Below are 20,119 nucleotides of genomic sequence, written 5' to 3' on the forward strand. Positions count from 1 at the left end.
TATGCGATCATGTCGACTAGATCGGCCTGGAACTGTGTATCGACCCCGTACACAACCACTCTATTTCGTTTGTATTTTATAGGAGCTGTTTTGTGTAAAGTGTAAGCATCCTCGCCAGACAACCATTGTGAAACCTTTTTATCGCTTAGTCGGACCCCGCTATCTTTTAAGACGGCGTCTTTTAATCGTTTTTTACCCCCTAAAGAGCCGGGGTTGGAGGGTGTATAATAAGCTTTTTTCATGAGCTCCGACATGCTGCCGTTTCAACCGCTGCAAAAGAATAACTCGTACATGTGGTTTGAATCAATCTTTTATTAAAAAAGTTACAGGATACATGATTTAAGTAAAATGGCATTAATATAACACAAGTAAAATGGATATAATAGAAGATAGTGAAAATGATTATAATACAATATAGTATACATGGATATAATAATAATAATAATAATAATAATAATAATAATAATAATAATAATGTTAGTACAACAAAATCTAAGTAAAATTGAATATAATGATGTTAGTACAAAACGGAATATAGTAAAATTAGATATAACGATGTTACATGTATAGTCTAAGTAAAATGGATCACTGATAGTCTAACCAGAAAAGAAAATCGTGACAGGCCATCATGTTTTTGTCTAGGATGTAATCGACGTACATTTCAACAATTTCACCGATGGCGACATCCATTTCGTCCTTATCATCAGAGTCATAATCTTTTGATTTCTTCACCAGCTCGGTACACACATCAGCCACATAGGTAGAAGTACATAGTAGATCGGTGACCCCGAGCGGGAGTTGCGATTCACACATCATATCTAGAACCTGTTTTATCATTACACTGGGGGGATCGAAGCCATAAGAACATTTGTCCGTCAAATCATCCCATGAATTAGGCGATCCTCTTATATACATCATTTGTTTCTTGAAATTTGCTTCACGCGTAGTTGCCTCCATAGGTGGATGACCGTCGCGTGATGCATCATCGATAATCTTATTCATCAGTTTGGTCATCTGTCGTCTGTAATGTCCTTTAAACAGGAATTCCATACAGCTCTTTAGGCTACTGGTAGCACCCATACTGGTGGGGTCTTGGTCACTCTCCATTCACGATCGAAATACCTTCCCAGAGATCAACGACGTCGTGCAATATTTCCTCGCAGGGTTTGTCCAGAAGTCTCGTCCTGATTTCTTCTAGCTTAGCGGCGATGAATGGTTCGTCTTTTAATTCGTGCAGAATAGACTGTTCCTTGAATACGTTGGGGGTGAGATTTTAACCCCAACCGTCCTAGGAGGATACCGATGATGGCATGAAAATAGGGTCTAAACAGCTTGCCTGAAAGTTCATCAAAATGTGTGTCAAAGTAGTAGTTAGGTGGGTCGAACAGGCAGGAATGTTGCAGTTGACTGGGGTGATCAATCTCACACCCTTCGCAGTCGTCCTTCAGCTTCTTTCCGATGAGATGTTGCAGCAAAACCACTGTCGCGGCTTTTATGATTTTGAATCCCACGTCGCTGAAACACCCATCTGTGACGTCGAAGCTATGATTAGCATGATGCAGGGCTCGGTCGATTGTAGATGCATCGTGCGATTCCCGATCGTTATGGAGCCTGAAACTTTTGTCTGACCCGTGGGGATGGTCGCAGTGGATCGCTGAACCTCCATTTTTGGAGGGGTTGATATTGTTACCCGAACCGTAGTAGAATTCATTGTTGGACGATTCCGGGTTGATGAGGAAAGTCTGGCTGCAGGGGTCATGTTTTTTGTCGGATGGTGTTGGTGGCCAAGGTTTAGTACAACCAAAGTTGCACCAGTCTAAGCTACGTTTGCGTCTTTCAGCCAGAGTCCAGTCTTTGCGCAGGTCCAATGGTTCAGGGTTGAAAATGTTACCCGGACCCAAATCGCTTTCAATGCATGATTCAAAGTCTATGCGACGTTTGATAGTTTTAGCCGGAGCCCAGTCTTTGTGTATGCCCAATGGCCCGCAGGCGTCAGTCAGAGTATGGAGGGTTGCGTTGTCGTCGGGAGGGTCGAGAATGCTGCCGAAAGAGATACCGCAGCTGCATACATGATTGGGTTCTGAAGCGGCGTCTTCAGCCATGGTTTATAAATGCTGCTTGGGAGGGTCTGGTCGCAGGAATTTATGATAGTTGTAGTAAAGGGGCGGGGTTGTTGTAGCACTCAAAACCTGATTAATAGGCGTTATTTGGATAGGTCTGGCTTGCAAGCTTTAGGATGGCTGTAGTAAATGGGTGGGGATGGTCGAGACCATATGCCGCTCCGTGGGCATGTCTGAGGGTGGAACAGTTGCACTTTAATTTTGTTGTATTCGTCATGCATGTCACACCATTTGAACATTTTGTTGATGATTGAAAAAAACATATTCAGGAGATTCAGATCGCACCAGTCGAACAAAAATTGCATTTCATACAGATTGTGATGCTCGTTAGGCTGGATGCGCCCCGACCGCTTGTTGTTGAGCTTTGTCTTGTCTCTACAGCAGAATATGTAAACAGAATCAGTAGGGCTCTTGTTAGTATGGTCACCTACCACACGGTACCGAACATTATCGGTTACCCCGTCCCACTCCGAAATGTACAAAGGCTCTTCGCCGTCATCATTCAGATCCTTCCAGACACGATTGTAGAAGAGAGTCCAGTATTTTTCAGGAAATACCACACACGTATCTTCCCCAGGCTGAAACTCTCCGACGCTGTCAGTGGTGTAGAGTGTAACAACTCGAGTTGGTTTGTGAAATTTGTATCCGAATACACGGTTCCTACACATTACATATTCAGCTGTAGTCCATTCCGAAAGTTCATGGAGAAAACTTGTCAAACGGATGCGTCCGAAAGGGTTTTTTTTTCTTGGTGCCATAGTCAGCCTTTCCATCATTTGGTCGCACACCCCCGGCTCTGGGGATTGAGGAGAGGATAAACCATCCATGCTCATGTAGCTCATGTTTCTGGTGATGGTTTTACAACACACTACCCCCATTTATATACATCACTCTGGAATGTGAGGGTGGACGTCTGCGTAGCAGAGATATCAGTGTTTATGACCGATTCAGTGAATACAGACCGCAAAGTCAAACGGACTGTCAAAAACAGATGTCTATCACAAACACAGAAAATACACCCACCTCGTGTGCACAAGAGATAATGGGTGTGTGGCACAGTCTTCAAACTTTCTGTCAAAACCAAATGATCTATGACTAGCTAGGACAATAGGGCAAACCATAACAACAACATATGCCGGAAAGATAATAGATAAAAAACAACATATGCGGTAGATAAAACTGTCAAAACACATGATCGAAGGGTCAATACGACAATCCATATCCATATCTATACACGGCAGAAAGGGCGGGACAGGTCAACGGTCAACCGGAAGGGCGGTGACCAGATGTCATATCTGGGGGCGGGACCGGAAGTCATCAATCATTTTGACACATGGTGAATCATAAGTACTACTAGTGAGCATTGATTTAAGACTTTTCTCCATGTCGCTACCTGCCATTGTGCATTCGTTTGCCACGTGACCTTTCTTTGTATTTGTTTTACGGACAAACTTCTGTGTAGTTATGCCAGAGCGCAGGTTCATTAGATAAGCTTCTTGCAGATTGTTCCTTAGCAGTTTTCACGAGGTAGTGTTACATTTAGGGCATTTTAGAAGGAATTATTTTCACACACTCAGAGCAACATGAGAGCGCGCGTGCATGCCCACCGGAAGTCTCAGTTTTCCCACAGTTTTCATTGTTAGGCAATCTTTAAGTCAAGTTGCTGTTTTCATATTTCTGTAATATTTTTCAGTCAATATTAAATTACGGAAAGAACTGAGTTTCACTTTGTAGTGTATTTTTGTATGTTTAATAGGTTTTCAAAGTAACTTGAAAGTAAAGTAATTAGTAATCTGATTACTTTTTACATGCAGTAATCAGTAATGTAATCAAATTACAATTTTAGAGCAGTAATTAGTAAGTTGTAGTGGATTACTTTTTTTGAGTAACTTACCCAACACTGTTTGTCAGTAGAAATTTATACATTATTATATAGGTTGAACATAGAGAGTATAATTGTATACTTTTGTTGGGTGTCGGCACATATTGGGATAGTAGGAAACGGAATAGCGGATAAATTAGCAAAAGAAGCGTTAAAGGACAAGTTCGGTATTTTACACTTAAAGCCCTGTTTACAGATCGTTTCTGATGAAATGTGACCAGTCACGGAAAGTAAGGACACATGTCGGTTCTGGGGCATTTTGAGTTATTCACATATTCTGAAAGTGTAGTCTCCAAGCTTTCCAACGATGTGTAACACAAGGAAATCTGATAATATTTGGAGAAGTTATGGCCATTTAAAGGTAGGCACTCAAAAACGCACAAAGGGGAGAAAACAGCGTCTGAAGATTCTCACCTTTCTCCTGCTGGGAGTGACAATAGGGCTCATTTACATCTCATTTAGATAAGCCATACCCCCCTGTAAAGCTGTAAGCACGGGGGGAGCAGAAAGGCCAGGAAAATGTGCCATCAAAGAAAAAAGAAAAAAGAAAGTTTGCAGGTAATATATAAATAAATGTCTCTTAGCATCTACCGATAAAACTGTATAGGCAACTCTTGTGTACACTGAATAAAAAATAAGATAAACTCTAGACAATGTTCAAATCAAAAACAAGATGTGCTATGTGATATATATATAGTATGAGTAGGCTATTAGTAGGCTATAGCATTCATTTCGTTCGTTTTTTAAATAAGATACTAGCTGAAATGTGTTTTTTTAAATCAAGTGATCAAAGTGCTCGTTGCCGCGGCGATCAGTGGCGCACACCCCATTATCTTAACTCGACACGCGCTTCAATCCGTTGCGTATACTCTCTATTCGTTCTGTTTAATATCACAAAACAATGCAAACGTTTGCGTGTCCCTGCTTGATATACAACCACTGCTGAACATAATCGTTTTGTTGAGAGAAAAAAACTATACGAAAAAAAAAAAACCTATACGAGGGTGGGTTTGAACTCAGACCCTCTGACACAGCTGGCGAAAGCTCTACCACTGGACCATTAAGATACACCTTAGATAAGTTGGCGGATCTATATATTGGCACTGACAACATGTATTAGGCTACATCTCATTAAATGACAAATTAAACCCCATGTAACCTACTATTTAAATCGATTGCTGGACATTGTAATGTTATTGGCGTCCATCTTCATTGAATTTTGAAATCAGATAGAGCCGGCCAGAGCGCTGCATAATAAGTAGCCACGCCAGCTTATTCAGTATGGAAATACACACCGACAATGACACGTCCCTACTGCGTGCTAGAATCTCCGAAAAACAAGCCGATTTCAAAATCAAAATGTACGCTTTTAAATATACCAATACTGCTATCTCAAACATGCAGAGGCTTCTTCGTGATCTCAACTAACAGATTCTGCAAAAAAACGAAAATCACAAATTTTGAAAAAAAAAGCTTCTTTCTCATTTTGCTCGAAAGTTGTGCTGCCGACTTGAGTCCCTGGTTTCCGTGACGGGTCACAAATAGAACGGTTAAGATTAAATTTTGGACAAATGCTGCTGTCCCGAGAATTTTAGGTTTCTTTTGCTTTCTTTAAACTTTCGTTTACAAAGACGTGAAACTCACCGAGTGGTCAGGGGTGTTCACTGGTATGCTCACACAAAAAACGCTGCAAAAGATGCTTTCCAACAGGTTTTATCATAGATTTAACTCCATTGACTTGCATTGGATGTGCTGTGAGGTACGGTATTACTCCGCCGCCGTAAACTGAAATGGGGTTCAGGGGTTGTTTTCTTCTTCTTCTTCTTCTTCTTCTTCTTGTTTTTTTTTTTTTTTTTTTGGCAAACAATGAAATGCCAGTGGTTTGCTTGCAAAGGTGCATTATCGCCACCAACTGGGCTGGAGTGTCTATTATTCAAGCTCTCAACGGGAGAATCTACGGGTGTGAGACGTTTGGAAAAATAGGTCCACAGTTTTACAACGAATGGTAAAACACCTGTTGGAAAGCATCTTTTGCAGCGATTTTTGTGTGAGCATATCAGTGAACACCCCTGACCACTCTGTGAGTTTCACGTCTTTGTAAACGAAAGTTTAATGCGTTTTAGGAAGGACTGTTCCAGTGCACCTATACAACCAGTCTACTGGTGGGGGGGAAAGCGAAAGAAACCTAAAATTATCGGGACAGCAGCATTTGTCCAAAATTTAATCTTAACCATTCTATTTCATCAGAAACGATCTGTAAACAGATATTAAGATACCTTTAGGAAGAAATTAAGTTAGATCAATAATTGATAGAGAAATAATAAGAATATGGTAACAAAGATGGGAAAGTAGCAGTACATGTAGGTGGTATTATAGTATTGTGAAATCAGTAGGGAAAAAAGAATTGTGCTATGGAAGACATAGAAAGGAAGAAGTAATGATTCTAGACTAAGGATGGGTCATACAGGGTTAAACTCAACACTGGCATTAATGGGAAAGCATGGAAATGGTATGTGTGATGAATGTGGTGTTGTTGAAACAGTAGAACATGTGTTTTTTAAGTGTAGTAAATATGAAGAACAGCATAGCGATCTTTTTAGTAATATAAAAAATAGGCCTGTGAGTATAATGGACCTATTGGGAAAGGGTTTGAGTGATAGACAGAGGTTTAAGGATGTGATAATTTTTAGAGCTTACAGGACTAGATCACCGGATCTAGAGCCTGAGGAGGAGGAGCAAGTGTGGAAGCTGGAGGAGGTGAACACGCAGCGTCAGCTGAAGCTTGGTCTCTGATCTTCTGGGATGTTAAAGGGGGGGTGAAATGCTAATTTTCACTCAATCTCCTGTTAATCCTGAGTACCTATAGAGTAGTATTGCATCCTTTATATCTCCAAAAAGTCTTTAGTTTTATTATATTTATAATAGACAGATAGGCTGTACCGAGTTTTTCCGGAAAAAAACGAGCGGCTGAAGGCGGGCCGTGTGGGCGGAGCTAAAGCTGTGCTAACCAAGCTATAACAACAACACAGAGAGACATTTTAAGCAGTTTACTCACCGCCTGCAATCGCAAACCTTTATCATTGTGATTGCTCGATCCTTAAGTATTAGACGATCTGCAAATCCGTCGATCTGGGCTTTGTTTATAAAACAATCAACGTCGAAATGCAGGGAACAAACAGTCTCGCACAACTCCGTTTTTGCCCCGGAAAAACAATCTGCATCCACTGTTCTTAACGCTGGGTTCTTTGGGAATCTGTGCAGGGGTGTCTTGCCCTGGCTGGCAACCAAAAACACACTTCTTTGGGGAGCTGAGCAGAGCGCTTTGATGAGGTAACGTACTGCTTTCGCTCTCTCTCTCTCTCTCTCTCTTCTCTGTCTGGTGTACGGGCGCGCGCGCGTCTTTCCGGCAGAAGTGCCCTTAGGACCCATATAAGGAAATTCCGCCCTATCTTACGTAAGACAGAGCCATACTCGAAAAAAACTTTCCGAAACTTGTGACAAACCGGAAGGAGTATTTTTGGAACAAAAATACTCCTTCAAACGTACAACTTAACTTTTGAAACTTTGTCCATGTTTAGCATGGGAATCCAACTCTTTAACAGTGTAAAAAACTCAGTATGCATGAAACAGCAATTCACCCCCCCTTTAACCCTCTGGAGTCTGAGCGGTTTTCTGGGCCCTTGAGATGTTCTGACATGCCCTGACATTTGTGCTTTTTTCAGTTGCTTATAAACATATTAATGGCAAAGTTGTAAATTCACTCTATAAAGCACAAACAGGGCTACCATAATATGTGAGCCACGTGTATGTACATGTTTTAATTTTTGAGAGAATAATGTTTATGCGTGGATATTGAAAAAACTAAAAACTAAAATTTCTGAAATAAGGCCACAAAACACATAGTAAATATGTGTCAATAAGACTTTTGACCAATGGATGTCGTCGCCTATAGTTTTTTCTTCAAAATTATGTGAAAATAGTCTTGCTTTATCGTTCAAATAAAACCATACATTGATTTAAATTGATGTAAAACAGGTTTTGCTTGGAAAGCCAATATGCGAGGGGGGCGTGAACGAGGAGTGGTTTACATCTGAATTACCACCCACTCTGCATAATGATGGGCCATTCACACAGGTGTGAAACACAATGCAAGCCACAATGCAAGGACAAAAGATATTTAGAAGAAGACTTATATCGACCATTTAAGATTTTGCTTACATCTATCTTGTACATATGTTGTGCTATTTTATTAAAAAGGTTACAATTACAACAATAATTACAATTTCAACAATATTTCAAGTGTACTCTTTCTTTGTAAAAAAAGGGAAAGATTATAGGCCTACATTTTATCTATGTATTCATTACTTTGAATATAGCCAACATTGGAACAGCTAACATCTTAGTTGATGACTTTATTTTTGACAAAAATATTAGGCTATTTTATATATAGAAATTGCTAAACAAAAGCTTATTTGACGAGGCAGTATATTCTACAGTAAAAACTGTACCCAAATCTACTAAACAAAATGTTGTCTTTCATATTTCGCCTGACTGTAAAGTTGTTTTCATGAAATATTAGGGCATATAAATGTTAATTTGCAGTTTACGTTGCTTATACAAATAGCCTACATTTTATTTCAACATATTTCAGTCGATTTTTACTCATCTCAGTATAGCAATACAGTTTGCTAAAACATCATCATTCGTTGACGATAGGCTTATTTACTTTAAATCCAGGAAATTTGTTAATGAAAAAATTATTAAAATTAAGATACAATTGATACAAAACGAAATTCATTTTAAAGAAAGGATTTGTACTTTCTGTTTTGAGGTCTCTGTGAAAGTTTGAAAGTCTTTTAGTGTTTTTTTTTTAGAGCGCTCGCGTCCATAATGGAGAACTGTCACGTAATATTGTTTTTTGCCAGCTGTGGTAAACAGCGCGCATCTATGCGGTTCATTCATTCATAAACAGAAACCCGAGAAGGAAAAACTTACTAGTATTCCTCAGCTCGTATTCCTCGTATTCCTCACTATTCCTCACAGCGCTGCGAGACGGTGTAAGCAAGTAATGTTCTGAATAAACTTGTGTTTTGGTTTTCTCGAGCTGATACGGGGGGGGGCGTTCACAGGATTGCGCGGATTACCTCAGTAATTTGCGTTTGAATAGCGTGCGCTCTCCGTGGGCGGAGTCACATTACATTTGAATTAGCTCTAATTAGGTCGACTGGAATCGCTCTCTTTTAATACAGATTTCACAAGATGAGAATATTTGTTTTTTATATAAATTACTTCATTTAAAAGAAGAGATTTCAAGCTTCATAAAGACATATATCACGTGTATGTGTGAGAAGTATTCACTGAGTTATGGTTCATTTTCGGACGCGTTTCAGAATGGACTACACGGACAGAGAGAAGGCAGAACTCGCTTCGTGTTTATTTTTCTTTATTTGTCGAAAAGCACAACACTGTTTTTATTGTGAGTATACACAAAAATAATACACATTTAACAGAATCGATTGATGTATGGAACTCCTATGGAAAATCAAAGTCAAAAGAGTATTCATGAGTTTCTTTTACACTGATAAAAAAAAAGCGAGCTGGTATCGCCGGCGATACCGTCGACCTCAGGGGGTTAAAGGTGTTTTTTTTTTTGTTTTTTTTTTAATTTATTTATTTTTCCTGCAATTCAGATCCATTAATCATGTGCGCAAGATATACAGTAGGTGGCGGTAATACTCCTAAGGAGTGAACGGCCATGAAACGGAAAGAAGAAGAAGATGTGTCTTTGTCTTGTATTTTGTTTGTGTAACTGCTGTTGGTGAGTCTTGTGTTTCATGGTTTGCCATGCCACGTCTTTGTTTTATGTTTTGGATCTTTAAATAAACTGCACTTGGGTTTTACAAACTTGCCTCCAGTGGAATCCTACGTTATATAATATAAGACCCTCACAATGAACCCATTAGTCCTTTGTCTCTTAAACCTTCATCAAGGCGTCCAAGCCATCGAGACCTATGTTCAGGACTTTTGTGGACTCAGTCATCAGATGGATTTTAATGACGATGCTTTGAAAGACATTTTTCAGGTGAATCTGAATGAGCCCATTCACTCCCAGCTTCCTGGGGGAAAGATCCACTGGTCCTTGGCATAATACATATACTATGCCTTGTTGTTAAGTGGCTTGGAGTTTACTGTGGTTTTGCAGGGCTCAACATCTGCAAAACCCACAGTAAATGAAGGGCTCAACATCTGCAAAACCCACAGTAAATGACAAGTCTGAATCTCTTCACGTCATGCCTTTGGACAAGATGGCCACTGCGCCTGAGTCAGTTCTGGACAAGACATTAGGCTTGTTTGAGATGAGCAAAATCTGCGGGCGGCCAGGGAGGAGACGACCCTTCAGGCGGCCCGGGCGGAGACGACCCTTCAGGCGGCCAGGGCGGAGACGACCCTTCAGGCGGCCAGGGCGGAGACGACCCTTCAGGCGGATCCAACGGTTCAGGAACATGAACGGGCTCAAGAACAGTAACAGGAATGGGCTCAGGGGATGCGGTGGCCATCTTGTCCGAAGACACAGGCGTGGAGTCGGCCATCTTGTCCGAAGACACAGGCGTGGAGTCGGCCATCTTGTCCGGAGACACAGGCGTGGAGTCGGCCATCTTGTCCGGAGACACAGGCGTGGAGTCGGCCATCTTGTCCGAAGACACAGGCGTGGAGTCGGCCATCTTGTCCGGAGACACAGTCGTGGAGTCGGCCATCTTGTCCGGAGACACAGGCGTGGAGTCGGCCATCTTGTCCGAAGACACAGGCGTGGAGTCGGCCATCTTGTCCGAAGACACAGGCGTGGAGTCGGCCATCTTGTCCGAAGACACAGGCGTGGGGTCGGCCATCTTGTCTGTAGACACAGGCGCAGAAAGAGGAAGAGGAACAGATTCAGGCTCAGTATCAGGATCAGATTCAGGCTCAGGAACAGATTCAGTCTCGGCGGGACGAGACTCTTGATGGGCGGACGTGACGTGAAGCTCAGTCTCTGGATCGGCTGACGTGACGTGAAGCTCAGTCTCTGGATCGGCAGAAATGACGTGAAGCTCAGTCTCTGGGTCGGCAAAAGTGACGTGAAGCTCAGTCTCTGGGTCGGCAGAAGTGACGTGAAGCTCAGTCTCTGGATCGGCTGACGTGACGTGAAGCTCAGTCTCTGGATCGGCAGAAGTGACGTGAAGCTCAGTCTCTGGGTCGGCAGAAGTGACGTGAAGCTCAGTCTCTGGGTCGGCAGAAGTGACGTGAAGCTCAGTCTCTGGGTCGGCAGAAGTGACGACGTGAAGCTCTGGCTCGGCAGGACTGACGTGAAGCTCTATCTCTGGATCAGGATCAGCACACTCTGAGCTTGACGGGACCAGCGGCGGCGAGGGCTTTGAGCTGGGTAGGACCAGGGGCGAAGAGGACTCTGAGCTGGTTAGGACCAGGGAAGAAGAGGGCTTTGAGCTGGACAGGACCAGCGATGAAGAGGGCTTTGAGCTGGACAGGACCAGCGGTGAAGAGGGCTCTGAGCTGGACGGGACCAGCGGTGAAGAGGGCTCTGAACTGGACGGAACCAGCGGCGAAGAAGGCTCTGAGCTGGGCAGGACCAGCGGTGAAGAGGGCTCTGAGCTGGACAAGACCAGCGGTGAAGAGGGCTCTGTGCTGGACAGGACCAGCGGTGAAGAGGGCTCTGTGCTGGACAGGACCAGCGGTGAAGAGGGCTCTGTGCTGGACGGGACCAGCAGTGAAGAAGGCTCTGTGCTGGACGAGACCAGCGGTGAAGGCTCTAGCTTTGCGGGCATGTCACTTGCTGTCTCAGGCGCGGCGGGCATGATGCTCTCAGTCTCAGGAGCGGCGGGCATGACGCATACTGCCTTGGCTTCGGCAGATTTGGCGTGAAGTGCGGGCTCGGCTGGACTGGCGTGAAGTGCAGGCTCAGGGGATACTGTCAATTTGCGGGGCTCCTCCGCGAAACCCAAAGTGAGAGGTGAACCGGCCAGCAAAAGAGCATTGACAATATACTGTTTAAGACTCCAGCTAGGGTGATGAAGTGGCATAAGGGAACTAAGCGGCTCGGATAGTCCTCCACGGAAAAATATCATTAAGCAAACTTCATCAAAAGATGTTAAAGGTGCCAGCTTAATAAAGTCAATAATATATTCCTCAATGGGATGGTTTTCCTGACGGAGACACATAATCTGTGCTCCTGGACTCCTGGAGGTCATTGCTGCTGGATCTGGGTGTGGCGAAGTCTTCTGTCACGAACTGCTCGGAGACACGAAGGTTCAGATCCAAATGCAGCTTTTATTTAAGGCGCAATCCAAAGGCGTAATCCAAAGTACAGGCAATGGGTCAAAACACAGGTAGGCAGTCCAAACAAACAAATAAACAAACAAACAAACAAAACAGGCAGGGGTCAGAGGCAAAAGAGTAATCCGGGGAACAGGCAAGAAATCCAAAAAACCAAGAGACATGAAAACAGGGAAAACGCTCAGAAATGCAGTGTGACACAAACAAGACTTCGCGGTGAGTGAATGAATGAACATGGTATAAATAGACAGACTAACAGGATGAGACAGGTGAATGCAATCAGTGAATGAGGTACAGGTGAATGTGATCAGTGATAAGTGATGATGAGTCCGGGCAGTGAGTTATGGGAAATGTAGTTTGTGAGTGATAGTCTTATGTGGAGTGCGCTCTGGTGGCTCTCAAGGGCACTCCAGCTGTTGACCGTTACAGTAGGCTACTTTGGGTGTCTTGTTCATTATATTTATTTTCAAAAGCAACAGAACTTAAATTCCATCCAGTTTATTAGCAGCACTGTGCACGAGCGTGAATCCCGCGCTATCCATCTTTTGATCGCTTTTTTCACTCCTCCTCTCATTGCAGCCACCTACTCTCACATACATTTCAGGCGAGACAAGGCGCATCTCAAACAACCCTATTAATAGTCATAGTTGCCATGGTGATTTTGAGTTTGTGGGCAGTACCCACATCGGCTCCAGCCCGTGAATCCTTGCCCGAGATGACCGAGATTGTTAGTCATTGGTTAATTGTCTATCATTGTTCACAGGTGTCTCTTATCTTGTCATTAGTCTTGTGTGTATTTAAAGGGGTCATATAATGCCATTTTTGTACAAGCTAATATGATTCTTTAGGGTCTAAATTAAAAGTTTGTAATATACTTTAATTAAAAATTCTCATTAGTATTGTAAGAAAACACTAATTTTACCTGGTCAAAAACAGCTCTGTTTTCAGCACGCCGTTTCAGTGCATGTGTCTTTAAATAATAATGAGCTTTGCTCACCCCGCCCCTCTGTTCTGTGGGTACACCGTATCTAACACAATAACCACGTGTTATTCGTTATAAACGTGTGATTATGAATTATATTGAGAACGTCGTACATAGAAAACATGCAGTAATGTACCCTGAGTGTAAACCTTAGACGCATTCATTGTGAAGCCTGCAGCAAGGTTAGCAAATTTCGCAAAGATTAATATAAATACTAATATAAAGGTTAATAAAACATTACACTCACATCTTCTGGAGGTTCAGCAGTAACACGTTGGTACCGATCCGTTTTTTCTCGTTTGTAAAGCTGTCTGGTGTGAAATGATTCACGTAAACATGAAAGCATGGACGATCGTGGGGAATCCCCGTGAGGGAATCCCCGCGTCAATCCTTTGGGCATATCGCTTCAAAAACAAAACTCAGCCACTGCATCTTCAACGGCTCAGATTTAGGAACATCCAAATGACTGCTGTGTTCCTTATTACATCTAAGAACAGAACACCACAATCGCTTAGACGCCATTCTACTCCAGCATATCAACAATGGCGGACTACTATGACGACGGCTGTCACAGCTTGCTCAGGGCGGGTCTTGTGTTGAAACACGGCTGTCAATCACAATCGCGGGAGGGGCGTACGATCTTATGACGTCACAATATCGAACGGCTTGATTTCATAGATGGTCAAACATATATGGAGATTAAAACAAAACCACTGGATGGATTTTAATCATGATAGGATGGTTGTGTACAGGCACTGCCAACAGACATTTCAGTGCAATCAACTTGTAAAAGTGCATGTACCATTATATGACCCCTTTAAGCCCTCATGTTTGTCATGTGTCTTTGTCTTGTATTTTGTTTGTGTAACTGTTGTCGGTGAGTCCTATGTTTCATGGTTTGCTATGCCATGTCTTTTTTGTGTATTTTGTTTTATGTTTTGGATCTTTAAATAAACTGCACTTGGGTTCTACAAACTTGCCTCCAGTGGATCTCTACGTTACAATAAGTTATAACGGGAAAAAAATCTTGAATATAAAGGGGCACACACAAAATGGCGGGTTTTTGCTCACCCCCAAAAAGTGGCAATGTTAACATGCTATGAAAAATTATCTGTGGGGTATTTTGAGCTAAAACTTCACATACACACTCTGGGGACACCAGAGACCTATTTTACATCTAAAAAGTAGCATAATAGATGCCCTTTAAAGTTGATGTTCTCCTTTTTTCTTCGTGAGTTTATCCTACATGAAACATTACAGATATGTATTACTTGTATTTTCATAAAAAATAGCCTATATTCTGTAATCCAATACTGTATTTTTGCATGTGCCTGTTACACATAATAGTAACTGAATGTCTTTTTATTTAAAGTGTATATACAAGATGTGTATGCTTATGTGCAGTTTATGTAAATGACCTCATGAGCAGTTCTGGTTTTGAATGTATGTACCAATTATCACCACTAGGTGGTGGTATAATATTTCATATTTTAATTATTTTGTAACATTTAACCTGAGTAGTTTATAATGTAAATAATGTATTTGGATACTACTTGATACATGTGAGTTAATTTATATCTTTATTCTCTTTCTATTGTAGTGCCACACCCACACACACCTGGATACATGCTTCTATGGTGAATAGATTATGCCTGTAAAGTCCATGTACAAGCTGTGTTGTGTACAACCTAGATGAAAGTTACCATTGTGTTAAGAAAAAATAAGCCTCCTTTGTGTGAAGCTGAGCAGATACAGTGTGAAAAGAGTTTACTTTCCTTAGATAATAAAATGTAATTTTGTGGGAAAATCAAGGAAGTAGTTTACCATTTTTATCTAATTGTTTTTTATATATATTTGTTTGGTCAGTTTCTTTGTGTTTTTTTTTTTTTGTAAGCTGTAAGGTGAAGGCTGACATTACTGAAATCATTTGACAAAATTATATGGAACTGTAATGTGGTCAAGACATGACTGGAACTACTTTAGGTGTGGGTTTACTGGAAAATAATTACACACATTCATCAACCAATCAGAAAGAAGCATTCAGTAGTATAACTAGAGCTAAACCTCTGTTAATTATCAATTGGAACTTTTGTAAATGTATGAAAGAAATAAAGACAAACTAGTTTGTAATAAGTAAATATGGTAATGCTTTTTTTGGAGTGGTTTAATCAAAACTATTCCTGCTTCACATACTTGAGTTTTTCCAGTGTGCAGTTTGGATCCTCCAGTTTTTCAGAGAGCAGTTTGACTCCTGAATCTCCTGGGTGATTGTAGCTCAGATCCAGCTCTCTCAGGTGTAAGGGGTTTGAACTCAGAGCTGAAGACACATAACCACATCCTCCCTCTGTCATCATACAGCCAGACAATCTATAAAAACACACAGCAACAGTCCTCATGGCTTGCACATTTATACCTACCTCAGTCATTCATTAGGTATTCTTTGTAACTGTGTGAAAAAAATTGTTTTAGCAGAAAACTGCAAGGAGCTAATGACAATAAAATAAGTAGTGACTAGTGATCTCTGGTTCGTTAACAAATATTTCTTTTGAACCATTTTTCTTTGTGAACTGGTCGAACCACTTCACCAAATCAGTCTCAATCTTAACAGTTTGTGTCTTGAATCAGCACTGATCCACAATTGACTAAAGTTACTCACTTTTGGACGTGGCTGACAGTCCCTCCGACTCTAAATAAACCAATATATTATTTTAAAGGTGGAAACACAATGAATGGTTTGTAAAACTGTCAAACTAAACATTTATTTTGTTTTATCAATATTTCAGTATCTTTTCAGGAACAGCTTATTAAATTTTTAAATAAGTTGACACAAAGTTAAAAAAACATAACCAAACTTTTGGCAAGGTTTTAAGGGGAGAAAGTTAATGTTTAAAATGTATTAATCAAAACAGTTGAAAAGTATTGAACATACTGGAAACATGCTTCGACTTTTTAGTTTTGTAAATATATTCAGGTTGCAGCAGTTTTCAGCTTAGCAGTAGACTCAGCAGTAGTACTGAGCATGTGTGATAGCATTCACCATCTGAACAGAAATGTTTCTTTCTCCCGCAGCATGTTTTTATTTATAGTATTAGAATTGCGACATCTTCGGCTTTATGGTATACTTTTGATGGAAAAGACCATGCCTAGTACACAGAAAAAGCTCATCCTCTCTGCAAAAGCTCCTAAACTGAGCAAGGTGGGATCTCGATGTTGAGAATAGGAACTGGCGGTACAATGTGCGGATCATCGGTCCCCCAGAGGGCTGCGAGAGTAGCAACCCGGATGCCTTTTATCAGTCCTGGTTGCCTGAGATCTTACAATTCAGTTGTTTCAAGGGGGATTAGTTAAAATTGACGTCATCGGGTCCCCTCGTGCCGACTGCCAACGGATCAACATCCTTGTGCTGTTATTGTGAAATTTCATTATTAGCAGCACAGAGCCTGGATTATGCAGGCTGCAAGGAAAGTGCACAACCTGGAGTACAACGGAGCCAGCATCATGTTGTTCGAGGATTTCTCCGCAGTAGTGGTGAGGAAGAAGCAAGAGTTTTTTCAAGGTAAACAACGGCTCAAGGAGAAATGAATTGCCTTTGCTGTGTTCTACCCGGCAATTCTTAGGATTAAAGGGGACGGGTGAGAAAGGTTAAGCACCCAAAGGAGGTGGCAGCCTTTTTGGATGTCATTGCTTCTCGAGGCGGCTCCCCATCATATACTTCTATGGATTGAGTGACTTTCCATGGATCCTGGTATCTCTATATCAGTGGTTCTCAACTGCATGCGGCCCGTCAGGGATGCAACTGCGGCCCACGAAATGCTGACCACATTAAAAAATAAATTCCAGTTTTACAATTTAATAATTTTACAAAAAATAATTAATTAACATTAGGGTTGGGTACCGAAACCCGGTTCCAATAGGGAACCGGTTCCGACGTAAACGGTTGTAACGAGACCGAATAAGAACAAAACTTTCGGTGCCTGATTTCGGTGCCTGACTTTTTTTTACCGCCCCCTATAAAATATCTCGCGGCACGAATTTTCCAATAATAAAACATCTCCAGTTAACCAGCAGAGCATTCATTTCGTTCGTTTGTTAAATAAGAGACGATCTAGCGCTGAAATTTGTTTTTTAAATCAAGTGATCAAAATGCTCCTTGCCGCTGCGATCAGTGGCGCTGATACAGTGTTTTCTCTTGTGGCTCACGCACATTGCACTGTCTTCACTCGGACACGCGCTTCAATACGTTGCGGAGACTCTCGTTCCGGTGAAATAACAAAATATAATGCACACAAACGTGTCTCTGGTTTATATACAACCACTGATGAGCATAATAGGTTTTGAAAAACAAAAACAAAAAATAACTGTACGAATGCGGATTAGAACCCAAAACATCTGAAACGCTTAACGAAAGTTCAAGTTCAGCTGCCAGTGTCGTGGTGGACATGGTAAGTCCAGTATTTTAATGCCAACTGCAAATCTTGCATATCAAGTATGAAGTAGGCCCTATATCAAGTATATTTATATGAGGCTATACTGTGTGTGTTAAATATTTCTGCTCAGTGTTAGATATTTTTCTGTTTCAAAGTAAAAGTCATAATATGAGAAGACAAAATTTTTATCTTAACTTAAGTGTTTTAGGCTACATCAGTAGCCTATTAAACAGCGCAATTTTTCATTTACTCAGAAATCAGAAAATCTTTAAAGATTTAGGTTAATATTGTATCCAGTTTGGAAACACACACACACACACACACACAGGTATTATTTTTTTGATAAAGTGTGTGCGGTTTTGTTTTCTTAAGTACCGGTTCAAGAACCGTTTAAGCACCGCAACCGTTTAAAAAAATACAGAGTAGACTTAACTTTAACGTTAACTTGACTTGGAAAATGCAATTGCTAAAATCGATTGCTCCTCTCTGCCTCGTTGCTTCTGCTGCTGTTGCGATTGATTGCGTCTCTAAGCTTTGTATATCTTTCTGTTTTAAATCAGTATTTACTATCATTTCTTGTTTATACTGCTAAATATAACTTACTCAACATCACACATTAACCTGACATCGCTAGCTTCAATCTAAATCATTATTGCTAGCACAACACGCTAGTAATTCGCTAGTCTGTTAGCGTGCCATCTATGCGCTCTTTATTTATTTTTCTTGCGCCTTTTACAAGTCCATCAAACAACTTAGGTGAGTAGGATCAGTCAACAAACACGGTAAGTCATGTCATCTTCTCCTCTTATTGTTACTTGCACCTCATGCAACATGTTTAGCATATCCTTCTCTGTCAGCACAGGATTTACATATGATAAATGCAGGGAGATAGTAAAGCTGAGACTAGAACTAGAGACACGCATCCAAGCTTTAATCGAGGTTAATTCTAAGAGTGTCAGGGCTTTAGATACTGCTTTGGATGCGCCTAGTTTAGTGAACTCTTTACATTGTTCGGTTCCGGCTGAAGTAGAGCCTGTGTAGCAGGGCAATTGGGTGACGGTGAGGCGCTGTAGTCGCGGGACAAAACACCGCTCTTCCGTTCCAATTACAACTTCAAACAGATTCTCCCCACTCAGTGAAACACCCACTGAGAATTCTGTTGAATGTGCCCTAGTTATTAGCGAATACACGGGACGTGAAAATGGAGACACTAGCCACCATAGTCACATGTTTGCTGGGAGCCAAAGCGCCTGACATCAAAGCAAATTTAAAAGTGCTGGCTAATGCTAATCGTAAATTTTCTAAGATTATTATTCACGTCGGCACTAATAATGTTCAACTCCGCCAGTCAGAGATCGCTAAAATTAATGTTTAAGAGGTGTGTGAACTCATAAGTACAATGTCAGGCACTGTAATTTGCTCGGACCCCCTTCCTGTTCGCAGGAGTGATGAGATACTTAGTAGATTGTGTTCACTTAATCGCTGGTTGTCTAAGTGGTGTCCGCAAAATAATATACAATTCATAGACAATTGGAAAAGTTTTTGGGGCAGACCTGACCTGTTGAAAAGAGATGGTATTCATCCCTCCTATAGTATCTTAGCCCAAATCTGAGAAGTTTTATAGATTGTGCGTGCATCACACTGTAAGTAATCACATAATTGCTGAACAGTCTCAACGAACACTAATCCGCCTGTATCCGTGTTTACATTTAATGTTGTTTACTTAATTATATTCGGCTGCTGTGACATTACTTCCATTCCATGTATATTTATGTAATTCGTTGTCAGTATTAGTTATATTTATTCCTTATAAACACCAATGCACGTTGTATCTCAGGTCGCGCGGATGCACTCATAGTTGTTTACATCTCGGTTTGACCACACATGCAGCAGTAGCCATGCTCGCATGCACAGCTCGTGCACAGCTTGTGTACAGCGTTGGCGCACACACATTAGCGCACACACATCTATGCACCTTTAATAAAACAACGATTTGGAATATAACCTGAGTGAGACAAAATTGTTCTGACCGGACAACCTGTAGCCTTCAGGCAAACCTGAACTAGCAATTAGAGAGAATACCCACAAGATTTTTCATGGCTCGATTTTCTCACAAATGTGTCCAGGCAGATTTCCTCACAAATGCAGTTGAGCAACTTCCTCTTCCAAAACAGTAGATGGCGCTAAACTAGGGGATTAATTTAGCACAAGTCTCCCAGGAAAAGCACTGATTTGAAACTTGCCTTTGCCAGAGCTGAGGAAAATGACCGGTGAACGGGTGTGTTTCTGTTTTATTTGATCTATAATGAACCTTTTTGAGGTTTTCTTTTGCAAAATGTTTATTACATATCTAGACAGAAATCCACATTAGCACTTAGTAGCA

General features: G+C 41.3%; 1 protein-coding gene across 1 annotated transcript in view; it reads right to left on the bottom strand.

Moving 5' to 3' along the window:
- LOC308689949 (NACHT, LRR and PYD domains-containing protein 3-like) overlaps nt 1-20,119 on the bottom strand; it is a 148,693-nt gene that overhangs the window by 50,902 nt on the left and 77,672 nt on the right. Inside the window, exon 7 of the mRNA XM_081364083.1 lies at nt 15,503-15,676. Coding sequence (XP_081220209.1) covers nt 15,503-15,676 — 174 coding nt within the window. The remainder of the gene's footprint in view (nt 1-15,502; nt 15,677-20,119) is intronic.

The sequence above is a fragment of the Scardinius erythrophthalmus genome, assembly GCF_964197995.2.
Source record: "Scardinius erythrophthalmus genome assembly, chromosome: 4".
Lineage (NCBI taxonomy): Eukaryota > Metazoa > Chordata > Actinopteri > Cypriniformes > Leuciscidae > Scardinius > Scardinius erythrophthalmus.